Consider the following 15034-nt stretch of genomic DNA (forward strand, 5'->3'; position numbering starts at 1 on the left):
GTCCATGACAAGTACGCCTTGATGGTTTTTGAGCAGTGCTGGAGACTTGCCAAGCTGAAGACATGGTATTAAATGCAGGCTCCTAAAGAAAACCACTGCAAATGAAGAGCAGGTGCTCTGAGGAATGACCTGGCAGTTAAGAGTAGCTTCTAAACGTTGACCCAGGTGTAACATGAAGAGATGTTTTTTCTTCTCATTGGAGGTTTTGGGACAATCCTTGTTTTATACCTGTCTGGTTGCCTGATTGCATAGAGAACCAAAGTCATTCAGGGCTTGTATTTTTCTAACAGTGTGGTTATCCTCTTGGAGGAAGGATCCATCCATAACTTCTTTCAAATATTATAAAGGAAGGGATAAGACAAAGCTTTGCAAAACAGAAGACAATTAGATAAACATGTATTGGCAGTTAGTATTACTGCCTTTATACAATCAGAGAAAAACTTAGATTGGAAAGGACTTCTGGGTATCATCTAGCCTAGCCTCCTGCGCAAAGCAGGGCTAACTTCAGAATTGCATACTGCAGTGAAGGGATGTCTCCTGGCATGGAAATGCAGCGCCTGAAAATGGATGGGAGAATGAATTTAGCATGCAGTGAGGTTTAGCTGTGGAACCACTTAATTGTATTGAAGTTGAAAACTTACCAGTACTTACTAGGCACTTTGTATAGCTGCCAACAAATGTCACGAACAAAGTAGCACATACATAAAGCTAAGATAAAAGCCATTTTGCTCTAAGCGAAAGCAAATCAATAACTGACAAGAGATTAGAGATGCATTTCTTACGCACAAGTTATTCCCTGCCTGTTCGCTGTAGTTTTCTGCATCTCATTCTGCAGTATATGAGGGACTGATGAGGATGAAATGCTTTGCCAAGTGGCCCAGCAGTCTGCCTGTTCCTCCTTCCATTAAGAACAGAGGTACCTTCACACTGGTTTGTGCAGATTCCTTACTTCATGCTGCACATGATGAGACTTTGAGTGCCAGCTTGAAAAGCACAGCATTTGGTAGAAACACTGCAAGAGAGGACCATTGGCCTCTGCCTCCTGAACCACAATACTGCTTTTTCCTGCCAAGATGACAGTGAACTCCCCTGAGATTTAGTGGCAACTGCACCAAACCTTGGTTTTCTCCAAGGAGTCAAGAAAAACCTGCAATTTCCTGGATGACGGATTTTTCCATCATTTGACACTTTTCACTGAATAGTATTAGAACAAGTCCCTGTCCTTGCATTTCAGGTTTGGGGGCTGTTTTGACACTGATACCGCGTTGGCAGAGTGATCTTTGCCAACACGTTCATGTGTTGAGAGCGACATAGGTGTATGACCCTGACTTTGGAGTGGAGCTATGAAGTTGGTGGAGTAAAGCCATGTTGGGAAAAATGGAAGTGGTTTGTTGTGGTGGTACCAGGGGATCAAATTAGCAGTGCTGTGGTAACGTCCAGCCAGCAAACCTCTTGGCACAGGGTTCTCCACCAGAGCTAGGTACTGCTCTGCTGTGATGAAGCTGTATTTCTAGATTTTTTTTCCATCTAGTGAGTAAGGCTCCTGCTGCCTATAGCAGCTCTGCAACCAACCAGCTTTACACCCCAGGGTCCAGCAAAATTTTGGTGCCTAGCAGAGAACTCCTTTCAACATGAAGACAGAGCCAATTGTCCTAACAACAGCAGTTGCCTATCAGAGAGGTTTATTACTGAAGGATCACTATCTTACACTTTAAAAGAAACGAAACAGACTCTCAGTTTGCTCTCTGGCTCCCTTTCTTTCTCATCCATCTGTTGTTTCAACAAAAAGAATGATATTTTTTATTACAGATGGAACTGAACATTAAGGGTGGCCTACTGAGCAAACCGTAACAAGTGTTTACTTTTCCCCTGTCTGTTAGGGATGGATTCTGAACTCCATTGGATCTGGTAAGGGTATTTTCTTGCCTGAACACTGCTGCTATTGCAGTGGTGTCTCTCACTGTGCAGGCACTGCAGGAGGGTGGGCTGTGGGCGCAGAAAGGCGAAAAATGCTGTCCAGCTAGATACTTGTTTTTATTATGAGGACATGGCAGGCACGGGGGGTGGGGGGATCTTGTGTTTCTGGAGGATTTACTAGGAGAGGTGTTGAGACTGCAACTGGAGCCCCAGCTCGGTCTCTCTGCCACCTGGAAAGGGGGGTTTCACGCTTTGTAGAGGGGACTTGCTAAAATGTCATTTGCAACCTTGATTTAGGAGAGCTGGTCTCTCTGGAACGTGAACATAATGCAAGAGATTGAAATGGGGATGAGATCCAACAGTTTGTTTAATACAGGGTTCTCAATGCAATCAGTCCCCTTTGCTCGAAAAGCTCAGGGTTGGAGAAATAATCATGGAGCACAGTTTGTGGTTGAGAACAGGGCTGTGGAGAGAAATCAGCAATATTACTGCTTTTTACGTACTTGGGGGAAATGAAAATTGTGAGGAGCTTAGACTCACCTCAGGATTTCCACTGGCTTCCACAGGATCAGGGTATCAGATCACCTTTTCTGTCTCAGCAGGTGGGTGTGCTGTGGTCAAAGGCACTGGGATTTCTAGATAAGGGAGAAGCACAAACCAACAGTACTAGTGAAACTGGTTTGATATTAGTTTTTCTTAAACAAATTCAGTTGGGCACTGCTAGGTCCATTGGTCAGTCACCCAACAAGCCGAATGTATGGTATAACAACACTCTGGAGATTCCTTGGTTCTGAAGATGCTGTTCTCAGTGCAGAGATATCCTGGGTGAAGAGGACACCCCGCTGGGTATCGAGTGCTTGGGCAGCAGTGTGTGTCAAATTTCTACAGACTTAAGTGCAATTGTATACATTCATTACAAAGTTTGCCTTAGGACTGTGTATAATTCCTGTGGTTTGATGTTTATGTTTGGTGTAATCAGTGTCCATAATTCATCTACTACTTAATTTTATAGAGGTGTCCATTTTGCCTTTTTTTTTTTTTTTTTTTAAATTTGTTTGTCTTTATCAACTCAAAGCTACAGTGGAGCAGATAAGTCTGTACTGGAATGCTTAACAGGTCTTGTAATAAAGAATTGGCTTCTAGAGTTGTGTCACTACAAATGGATTTTTCTTCTTCCACCACATTGCAAACTACCAGAAAAGTTTCTGCTTCTCAAGCTGTCGCGACTGCCGTGTTAACACTGGGCCTCAACCCCTGCCATAAAAAGCTTCTGATAATCAAGGCTTTGCCTACAAAGACCTTCACCCACTGATAACCAGCGCAAAGTACCTTCTATCTCTGTGCTCTGTCAGCGTCCACAGGCTTTGCTGCATCAGGGCAACATGTTTAACTTGCTGGTTTTGTCTTCTATATTTTAATATATTACAATACCAAGAAATCAGAAAGCCCTCTCTAAAGCAAGTCTGTCTTCAAAAAAGGATTTTTTTGTGAGGCAGGAAAGCACCCTCGGATAGTTGTCATGGTGAGCGAGATCATCCTGTGACACAGTGGATAGAAACAAATGGGGCCTCTTCAATAAAAGAATATGTATTGGCTTCTGCATGGATTCAAGACTTTTCAGTTATCCTGCAAGAAATGATAAGGAGAAAATAACAGCCAAGGGTTTTAACTCATCCACAGAAGTAACCTTATTTTTAATTACTACTGCTTTTACAGCTGAACTCAAACCTACTTTTACTCTCTCCCTTGAAAAGAGCAGCCTTGACTTCAATGAAGTCCTAGCAGTTTCCTACAGTCAAGCCCCAGCCTTTCCTCTTAGGACCAAAGCAAGTCCCTTTTTGTTATCCTGTGTTGCCAATCCACTTCTCAGCTCAGTTCAGAGCTTATCAACTCTTTTATATATATATATATATGCATGTATCCCATGGTGGTGAGCATATAGCAATCGCTGCTTGGCTAAGTGAATTTTAAGAGCTTGGGTAGACCGTTGGGAAACCTGCTGGGCAGCTTTGCCCTTTCCTCACGCCTGCCCTTTCGCAGTAGTTGGGAAACGGCTCCCTGGTTACTTTGCAATCGGAGCATTCGTCCTGCAACGAGTGTCCCTGAGACCTGCTGGTTCACGTATGCCTGAGGGAGAGGAGGGTGGCCAAGTCCCAGCATCACCATGGTGGTTCCCTGCCCAACTTCATCAGGATGGCTTGGGAGAGCAGCCAAGCTGTAAGAAAAGCAGTCCTTGCTCTCACACAGGACTCTCACAGAAGCTGCTCCTGCCCCGGGAAGGGCTGGAAAGTTTTCCCCGGAGCTGAGGGCAGCTTGTGCCAACACCACCCAGCCCACCCATGCTGGGCGGGGGTCGTGGCAGATTACACAAAGTTTTCATCACGGCTCTTGGGCAAGAGCCTTGCTCTGCATGCACACACGCACACAGAAACCATACATCAGTATTTACATTTGTAACATCCTCTCACCCAGAGGTCGGTCTTTGCTCTTGCTCAGCGCTGTAACCTCCCCGCAGCTCTGCCGCGCAGCGCAGGTGGCACGGGCTGCAGTGGCACTGAAAGTGGGGAGGGAGCAGTTCCTCCTCCTGGGGGAAGGTGCTGGTGGGACAGCTGAAGTTCCCAGCACCTGGAAAACTGGCTGGATTTGAGCTACCTCTAGCTCTCGGCAGCCTGTTTTACCCTTTATTTATTTAATGTGGTCATTACATTTTGTTGTCATTCCCCTCCATGCAATGACAACTTCACAGCTTTTCCTAAATGTTCACACTTAGAAAAACTATGTCGCATCTCCTGCAGGCCTGCCTGCCCTGCAGCATGGAGGGCCTCAGCTGGGGCAGCACGCCAGGGGCTGCAGCGGATTCCTGAGCAGGCACGATTGCCTTTACGCCTGTCAGTAGCCATGCTCAAGTTTTGGTCTCATTTCTTACAAATTCCCCTTCTTTGGGGCCAGCCACGCACCCAGTGCAACGTCACTCAACTCCCCAAGGAAGACAGGACAGGATTTGGCTCCCAAGACATCAGACCTGTTTCCGTGCTCACTTACCCTGTCCTCCTCTCTGTGTTGTGTGGCACACAAACCTCACCAGTCAATCAACACCGTGTCCTGACATGGAGACAGACAGGTTACACTGCCAGTAATTCTTTAAAAATACATATGTGTTTTTTTACAATATTATACAGCACAAAACACTTCGAGCTGAGAAAGCAGGCTCCAAACCTCACCTTTCTGAACTGTCAAAGTCATCACAACTGTGGTGAAAGACAATTTGGTCACAGCAAATTGGCCACAAATATGGTTACAATGGACTGGGCTATGGCACAGAATGAAATGCTGCATTTTTTAGTTCCTAATAGCTCCCCTGCCTCCCCCCAAAAAACCAGACAGCTACAGGCCTGTGAACAACAGGCACACTCAACAGCGGCGCTGGAACAGCAAGTTCTGCCCAGCAGGAGCTGTGGTGGAGCTGGAGTTAAAGGCTGGTGCACTTGCAGTGAAGTGCCCTGTCACTCATCGACTGGCTTGTTTTACTCTAAAACTGGCTGCTGGCCCATCTGATGCCTGTTAGGGGTTTTATGGCTCCAACACTGACATTTGAGCTGCCATGAATTTCACAGGGCACCATTCTTCCTTCTCCCTGACCCAGGTTTTGTGCAGGAACCTCACAAAAGGCTATGGCTTTCCTAATTAATCATCCTTTTGTTTGTCTGGACAGAAAGGAGCCAAACTGACTCTCCCAACACCCGACCTGCAACAGGGACTTTAAACTGCAGTATCTTAATGTCAACACAGAAGCCTGTGCTCTGTGGGGCAGAGATGGGACTGCACTTTCCCAATCAAAAGTTCCGTCAGGACTGTGGCCCCCGCTGCTTCCCCACGCTTGCTCCTGGCACCTCCACTCTCCACCATGCCTGGGGGATGCCAGAGGCAGGGGCACAGCGCTGCCTGCCAGGTCAGGCCACAGCACTCACCATCTGGCTCCACAACCCACTTGGAAATCTCAAAAGGGCAATTTTTTTTTTTTTTTTTCTTTTCATAAAGGCAGGCTTCTCCGAGACCTGTGGAAGGGAGTTCTTGGACAGGCCATAGGCTGGCAGAGGTGGAGAGCATGTACACATTGGGGTGCTGAGGGCGCAGGGCCATAAAAGCACCCCATGAGGCTGGCTCACCTTCCCGAAGCTGAGTGGTGCCCTCCATCAGACTTCACAAGCTGTGGAGACAGAGGCGCTGCAGTGCACTCTGGAGTCAGCACGCAACACTAATTGCAAGTTCTTTGTGTCATTCAAAATGCTGTACACCAAGTGAAGCACAAGTTAGCTAACTTAACATGGGAGACATCAAAGAAGGTGGCTAGTAACTCATTTCTTGCCTGTGGGGAAAATGAGGTTGAAATACTGCACGCTGAATGATCAGCTGCACAGACCAGCCTGGAGCTACTGTTAGGAGGACATCTCTCCCCACAAAGAGGGGGCAGCGATGCCAGACACTACACCCCACAGTAAGCCTGGTTTACTGGCTCAAAATGCTTTGATGAAGCTCATTTGTGACCTGCTCCGTGACAGCAGAATAGCACACCACACTGCAGCTGTCAAGTGTCTGCAGGTACGCTGAGAAGTACAGTAATTGCCTGTAACTGTTGAAGAGAAAACATTTTTTTTTCAGAGCATGACAACATTTAAAATATGGAAATCCTTGAATGAGAAATACCTGAACTTGTGAAAAGTGGACATTACCAATGCTATGTAACCAAGATATGGCTTAGGAAGGCCATGAAAATTGCTTCTATAACTACTGCTTGAGCACACACTTAAATTTAACTAAAAACCCTGAAGACTTTACAGAAGAAGCTAAACGCAGTAAGCATAGACAGTTAACTTCATCCGTAGAAGCTGCTTTTCTTTTACAACCAAAGAAATCACTTATGTCAAATACCAAGACCACAATGTGATTTCTAGTGCTCATCAGCCAAGCAACACAGAATCACAGAATCATTTAGGTCAGAAGACCTTTATGATCAATTGAGTCACACCGTAAACCTAACAATGCCAAGTCCACCAAACCCTGCCCCCAACACATCTACGCATCTTTTAAATACAGCCAGGGATGGTGACTCGACCATTTCTCTGGACAGCCTCTTCAATGCTTGGTAACAATGCTGTTGGCCTTCTTGGCCACCTGGGCACACTGCTGGCTCATATTCAGCCAGCTGTCAACCAACACTCCCAGTTCCTTTTCCACTGGGCAGCTTTCCAGCCACTCTTCCCCAAGTCTGTAGCACTACATGGGGTTGCTGCGACCCAAGTGCAGCACCCAGCACTTGGCCCTGTTGAACCTCGTATCATTGGCCTCGGCCCATCAATCCAGCCTGTCCAGATCCCTCTGTACAGCCTTCCTACCCTCAAGCAGATCAACTCTCCCACCCAACTTTGTATCGTCTGCGAACTTACTGAAGGTGAAACATGGTAGGCGCAACTGAATCAAAGCGTGGTTTTTAGAGGAAAAAATGTTAGCCAACAGTATTGCCATGTAATTAACTGCCACCGTGAAACCTCACATTCTTTAGCAGTGCAAGTTTAGAAAAGGGTATAAAAATGCATGAAAAACTAGTAAAATATTTCAACATTTGGGAATCTTAGGCTGTTTCTCACCCGATAAGGTCAAGTTCTGCTCTAGTAGTCATTCTCTCCTTGGGGAAGATGATTTAAATTGCATTTTGATACTTCCTCCTCTTCCACTGTCCTTGTCCAGCATGACCTAAATTATTCTTTTCCGTCTGCTTTCTGTATATTGGTACAGCCTGTTCTTCTACACACTGTCAAATTCTGCTGGCTTCATGCTCTACAATGACACTTATGAAGCAAAAAAGAATAAACAAAGACACATGATTTCACACTGCATCATCGTGGACGACTGTACTCGCTTTCAGAAAGCAAAACCATAACAAGTAATAGAAATTTAGTCCTTGTGATGATATAGAAACATGTTACTCATTAGTTACCACTCCCATGTTAAAAATGTTTATTCAGCTCCAAATGTGTCTTTCCAACAAATGCAAAACAGCTTTTTGGTGGTAAATAGCAGGTATTTATTTGAAATGAAAAAAATACTTCAGTACCTGAACTATTGCATTTAATCATGTATTGTTGTAATTGTGTTACTCTACCTTTTTGCATTGGAGACAAATATACAATGAACATTCAGATATCACAGATTGCACACTAGATAGTAAAATCGTCAGGCCTTTTACGTAACCACCAAAAAACAGATATTGGATTCTGCAATATAGTACAAAATTCCACACTCCAGTCTTAGCCAGTTATCTTCAATTTACTCCTGATGCTGTACAAATAAATGGCCATTGAACTAGGGCTTACAAGTTAATAACAGGACAAAAAAAATATACATTGCACTGACACAAAAAGTCAGCTGTGTTAATAGTCATGCAACAAGTAACCAAACTTGCTGAAATTAAAAATACTTTCTAAAAACAGTTTTAACTGCATAAATATTTTATACACAGTTCATTTACTGAAACAAAAGGAGTCTTTAAATGATACAAAGCAAATTAAGTTTCTACCAATTTTATACATAAGAAAGTGCAAAATAACTTATCTAAAGTGTTTTGCTATTGAACTGATGAACGTCGGCTGGAGGCAGCCAACCCCCTCTCATAAGCATGACATTACAGTTGCACACTACATACAAATGTTAAGAGTACATGAATAAGTATACTACAAAGAACAAGGCAGGAGAAGACATGTGAGGTACTTGCAGAGAATACAGTCTACTAATGTTAGTGTACATGAGTATATTTTCGCTCAACAGATTTTTACATGGAAAACAAAGCAAATATTTGCATTAGAAGCTTGAAAGAAACGGAAAAAAAACCCACTCCCAAGTGAACAAAACAGTTGCCCACAGCACCAGCTGCCAGAGGAAATACGAGCAGGTGTGTTTTTTCCCCTCCACCTCCTACAAGCAAGAACGTGGTTTTTGGAACAGTGCAACCAAAGAATTAAGTCGGAGGGCTGTGGTGATTTGTTTGCAAAATGTAAATCGGGACTACCCTCTACACTACAGAATTTGTAAAGAATAACGACCTTGATTATTTAGTACGCTGCCAAACATCAAAAGCATAGAACAACACCCGTACAATGTGCTTACGCAGCTGAACGCAGTCGACTACCTCTTCACTGATGGCCCACTATCTTCATGACCCTGCATTAGTACTATATGCCAACTGTTGGCTTTACTGTTTAGATTATATCAGTGTTATTGTCATAAACCTTGTTTTTATTAAGGTTTAATTATGTGGTTGTACAAGTTCCAGTCTGTAGAAAAGACGACTTCTTTAAATTTGGTTTTGATTTGAAATCTGGAGGCAAGGGGAAGAACACTCTGTGGACTCAAAGGCATTTACAAGTTGTTAAAATAGCCTTTTCTTCAAACTGAAAACGTTAAGGCCACTAGCCTGTCTTCTGAACTATGCTGGTTTTGCATCATTTTGGGAAGGGTGAAGGCAACGTTAAGAGAGAACACAGAAATTCCAGTGCTCTGCACATGCTTACTGAGGACCTCTTCTCGTTTTTAGGGACAAATGTGTCCGGGTAGCCATGCAGCATGGCTACTTGATCATCACTCTTTGGATCCAACAGGATCTATTTGGGTCAGAAAATCTCAACAAACCTGCATTTACTCAACAGTGTGCAAGGGCTCTAGAGAAGCCTTTCTGTTCATTTGGGGATTTAGTATACATACCAAAACAGGAATATATCTCATTTTACAGACCAGCACATACATAATAAACAAACATGTATCAAAATACGTATTTAACCTTCAGTGCATAAACATATGATACCAGGGTAAATAGTAAGTGGTCAGGATTAACAAATTATTCACCGCTAGAATCCCAAATCAAGAGAAGACAGGTGTGCCCTCGCCCCTGCAGTGCCAACAACCTGCTGGAAGGAGCTCACACCACCACAGAGGGTCTGGCATTTTTGATGGTACAATTCAAACAACAGCGCTGGTTTTAACCATTTGCTGTCCCAGGGCCATATCATCTTTAGCAAAGACACTCACTGAAGTACTAGCAGAGCAAAAGCAGGGCCACCTGTCTTCTGTTGCTTTGAGTCATATCCTTACTGCTATTTAAAAGAATCTGTTGTGAATATACCTAGCTCTAAATCGGTTTGTCACCCATTTACAAAATATATACACATACGTTAAAAAACAAAACCAAACACCAGTCTGCCCCCTGCCTCCCCCCACCCCCCAGCCCCAAACCCACTGGCAAGACCTCATTCAGAAATTAAGTCCACGGGCCTATCCAATGCACATGTTCCAATCCCAGTGGATATCAGTGTCTCTACTTCATCCCTCATGTAGTGCAAAATAAATGATAGAGTAGTAAAAAAATACTGCAATTAAATTCATATTGGAACTTAAAAACCTCAATGGAAATCTACTGCTGTCCTCAAGTTGATGCCATGTGCCGAAACATGAAGATAGCTCTTCGAAGCAGTTCTGACATGACTAATATCACCCAGTTTTAGAGCAACGCCTATTGTTCCAGAAGTTTTTTTTGCAAACAAGCTACAGGACAACAGCAGTTAAATTTTATGCACAAGGAATTCATTCTGTATCTATACGCAAGCCAATTGCTATTGACTAAAGTAGTTAAAAGCTGGTTCTTGCACTGCATGAATCAGCTGCTAATGAACATGAAGTAATTAACAAAACTGCAGCTCTGACATATGTATAAAAGAGGCCTTATTAAATATGAACAACACTGAGGTGGTAAATAGTTTGGTATAAAATGCAACACAAGTGTACAATTTAGTTCCTGGTTATCTTACAGCTAGAATAAAATACTCCAAGTCCTATTCTCAAAAATGTTTTCTTTTGAAAAAATCCATGTAATTCTATGTATAGCCTTACTTAAATTAAGATACTGTGGGCAACTGAAAGAACAAACATGCACAGACTGGATTTTTAACAGAAATACGCATAATGCCTTCGAGTTTTCTGTTTTTGTTTTGTGTTTTTTTTTTTTTTTTTAAACATTCGTATTTAAATTGATAGATGAGATAAAGATGCCACACAAAGTATAGTGGTTAATCTGAAGTCCCATGTAACAGGCAGTTAAGTTCATATTTAGATAAAAAGGCCATTATACCTATTTACAATATACACAGTTGCTTGCGAAGAAGGCAGATTTACAACTATCTTCTAAAAAGCCTTCCCCTCTCCCCTCCCCCCCCAATAAAGATGACTAGCTCTACAAAAACAAGACAAGAACGGGTGTTTAGGATAAGTGAGGATTTTCTCGATAGCCACGTCAACATAGGTTTAGGGGTTGACAGTTCTATTGGATTTGTGGTTATTAATCATGTCTTCCTGGGCTTTGTTCTTCACTTAATTATGCTGTTAGCCTCATTTAGCTTCTGTCAACACAAATCAATTCAATGATCCCTTTTTGCTTTTAGTGCTTAAAACTCAGTATAAACTTAAGTGTAAACAGACAATATTCTAATCCCTTCTGATCACTACTCTCCCTAGTTCTTGGAGTGACGGTGAGGCTGGATGGGTCTCTGTTTGCCAGGACCCCATCAATTTCTGGGCCCCTCCTCTGAACCCCGCTCATGCTGCAGGTTGTAGAAGCAGTTCTGGCAGACTCTGACTGGTGACGAAATCTTCAGGCGCTTGATTTCAGACTGAAACCTACTGCACCTGTAGAGGAAAACAAACATCGCTGTGAACAAAGGTCCTCTCCTGAGCTGGCCATCTCCTATCCAAGTATGGAAATTATCATTATGACTTCAAATACCAGAGAACTGTCCAAACTTATCTTGACAAGGAAATGCAAGACACTGTAGCAGAAGCAGAATTTAACAGGTATGGCCACCACAGAATCCATGCAATGACTCTGAGTGAGAGGTAGCTTAAAAACAGCTGTTGTCACCAGTTTAGACTCGAAGTATAGCTACAGAGATGAACTAGAAATATTGTGTCTGACCCAGTGGACCAGAAAAGAGACTCCCACCTCAGTTTCTGGGTGAGGGGATCTCACATGCATCCTGTGTGTCTTGCATTTTCCTGCCTGAGGCTGCATGCTACTGGCTCCTAAATCGGCATCCTTACAGCCCTGCATGCAGTTCACATTTCTGCTGGGTTGCTTGTAGAATGACAAGAACAACTAGTGGCTGCATAAGTTTGTTTGTTTGGGGTCTTTTTGGTTTCTTTTTCTTTACTAAGTCCATTTGTCTAGAGTTTTTCCCAGATGGGCAACAGGGAGCTTTTCAAAGCTGCAGATTTCATTCTGTCCTGATACCCATTTTGCTAACTGGATTTATAAAGGGGCCAGCTAATTCCTCCCTGGAAGTTTTGAGAGTTTTGATGGTGTTTCTTCATCAGTTCTGTTTTGGTAAGGGAAACCTCATCTTTCAGCAGAGTTCCCTGGCATGCAACAGCTTTACCCAGCCTAAAATTCTGTATGGAAAAGAGCCCAAAGTAGACTCTTGGCTGGCTTACTTCTGGCAGAAGAGCTGTCCACAGTTCCTGCAATGGTGACGCCTCTCAGTGAGTGAAAAACGGACTGCGCAGCCCGAACAGCTGTCTCCCCCCTCGTCCTTCACCCAGTGATCAGCTGCAGATCGGCCAGGCTGATCGCTTACGGACCAGCTGAACACTCTGCCTCGACCATCCCCAATAAGAATTCTGCTGTGATCCCTGCAAGAAAAAAGCAAAAGCGTTCCTGCAACAACTCTGGCACAGTAACACGCAGACATAGATGACTGATTTTACATGTCAGAATATGTAACATGTTCAACTACTGGCATAGTAACTAATGTGCAAATTAGCCTGGTCTGACTGAGAAATGGAGCTATAACAACACTCTGTGTAGCATAATGCAGCTGAATAAGTCTACTTATTTTAGTATTTTTTTTTATCTCAGTCCTTGAACAAGGCTGCCCTAAACACAAGCATCACAAAACAGCATTATGCAAAGAATAATGGCTGGTTTGTACCGTTTCCTGCTGACAACACTGAAAAAACGTTCTAAGCAATAGCTTGTGAGTTACTCACTTAGAGATGCCGAGTGCAGTGATTTCTGCTGGATGTGCGTTGTCTTTGCGATCAAATGCTGTGTGCATAGTTAGTTTGCTTCTAAACACCAACTGACGCTCCCATCTGTATCCTAGAAATGAGGGGGAAGTAGGAGGGGGAAAAGCAAATTTGTTCTCATTTTTGTTCTCTCCTCCCCCAACACACCTGTAATGTGTGATTTTGTAGAAAGAAAAAATCCCCCCCCCCGAGATAACTCTCTCTGACCCAAGTTTCACTCAGGGAAACCACATTTTTCAACTGCTCCCCAATGCATGTGAGAAAGAAGAGGATAAAAAACAATGCAGAGCCTTCAATTTCTCTAAGTCCAGTTGGGACCTGCAGAGAATGGTGACATACACAGGGAAGCCCTGTACCAAAGCCTAACAGGATTGGGATAAAATAAAAAAATATAAAAATTAAGTTATTTGTTTTCTTTTTAAAGTCAAGACTCAGATTTCCAACTGTCATTACTTTTCTTCACAAAAGCTCGGATGATGCTGTGTTTTGGGTATGTGACTAAAACAGTTTTGATGACACACCAGTGTTTCGGCTGTTGTTCAGCAGTACTTGCAGAGTAGCAAGGTCTTCTCTTTTTCCCCACTCTGCTCTGCCCCCTGTTTGGTGGTACACAATAAGTTGGGAGGGGGACACAAGGTGGACAGCTGATTCAAACTGACCAAAGGGAAATTCCACACTGTATAACATCATGCTCAGCAGTAAAACTGAGAGGAGGAGTTTTGGGGGAAGGCAGCCATTTGCTCAGCGACTAACTGGTCATCATTCTGCTTGTGGGAGGTGGTGAGTGATTGCCTTTGAATCGCTTGTTTTGTCTTCCTCTTTCCTTTCCTTATTAGGCTATCCTTTATCTTGACTTGTGAGTTCCCTTGCTTTTGTTCTTTCTATTGTCTCCACCATCCTGCTGCAGGGGTTTGTGGTGGTAAGCGAGCGGCTTAGCCAGGTAAACTGACCACAGCTTCTCAGGAAAAGCTTGAACAGCATGCAACCTTTGCACACAAATTTTTCTCTTCACTGACCATTTTGGAATTTATCAGCCAACCATGCTCAAAGCTGCACAGACAGAGAGAGACTGCCTTACAGGTCAGTGCTGACAGCACATTTATCTGACAGAGAAAGTAAGTCCAGTTTCTTTTACCTGGTTTAAGCTTGCTGTAGTGCCGTGCTTCAGCATAGCTGGGGTGCGGGTGGTTAACCTGAGCATGGAGGTGCATTTTTGCTTGTCCCTCAGAATAATTCACAAAGATAAAGCCATCTTTCTCATCCAAGCTGAGCTGGTCTGACCAACGCCTGGAGTCATCGGAGCCGCTGTCTGCTGACCATGCTGCCGCTGCTCTGTTTGATGATGACCTAGGCCTGTGGCTGGTGCTGCTTGGTTGACTCTGGCTCTCCTGCAGTTTCGTGTCCTGGCCTATGCATGGATCATCTGCCTCGGAGTCACTGCTGTCCTCTTCATGGGCTTCCTGTCCTGGATTCACCCAACAGGAAAGAAAACGTTAGCAAGGCTCCTTATAGCCTGAGCTTTTTTTTCCCCTATTCTGCTGCTGCACTACCTACAACCCAACAGGTACCACCACAGCATGACTAGGGGGAAGCTGCATGCAGGCATCTCAAAGCCTTTGCAGAGATTCAGCTCTTACCAGGAATCACACTATTCATGTTTTTTGCACTGGTCTGTCAGAAAACAGCAATCCTTAGCTGAAGCTGTTTCCTACGATAGTCTGTCTGAGGTAGGTCTGATAGACACAATGAGTAAAATTTTCAAAAACGCTCAAGTTAAGCAAACCAAATCCCACTGCCTTTCAGCAAAACTTACACAAGAAAGCGCAGTCAGCTATGATTTTTTCTTACTCGTACTAGTATAAAACTACCATAAGCAAGGTGGCAAACAAAGAACTCAGATGCTCTATTTATTATGGCTACTGGATGTCTATTGTCTCTTGAGACAAAATCCCCTACGTCCATTCTGCACTGTATAATCACATGATTTTACCTA

At 43.6% G+C, this 15034-nt stretch overlaps 1 protein-coding gene across 1 annotated transcript in view; it reads right to left on the bottom strand.

Annotated features, from left to right (window-relative positions):
- Nucleotides 1–11201: 11201 nt before the first annotated feature.
- Nucleotides 11202–15034, bottom strand: part of WDFY3 (WD repeat and FYVE domain containing 3) — a 137147-nt gene continuing 133314 nt past the window's right edge. Inside the window, exons 63-66 of the mRNA XM_082482030.1 lie at nt 14177–14506; nt 13003–13114; nt 12448–12645; nt 11202–11646 (exon numbers count right to left, since the gene is read on the bottom strand). Coding sequence (XP_082338156.1) covers nt 11526–11646; nt 12448–12645; nt 13003–13114; nt 14177–14506 — 761 coding nt within the window. The 3' untranslated portion in view covers nt 11202–11525. The remainder of the gene's footprint in view (nt 11647–12447; nt 12646–13002; nt 13115–14176; nt 14507–15034) is intronic.

The sequence above is a fragment of the Vanellus vanellus genome (genome assembly GCF_965231255.1).
Source record: "Vanellus vanellus genome assembly, chromosome: 4".
Lineage (NCBI taxonomy): Eukaryota > Metazoa > Chordata > Aves > Charadriiformes > Charadriidae > Vanellus > Vanellus vanellus.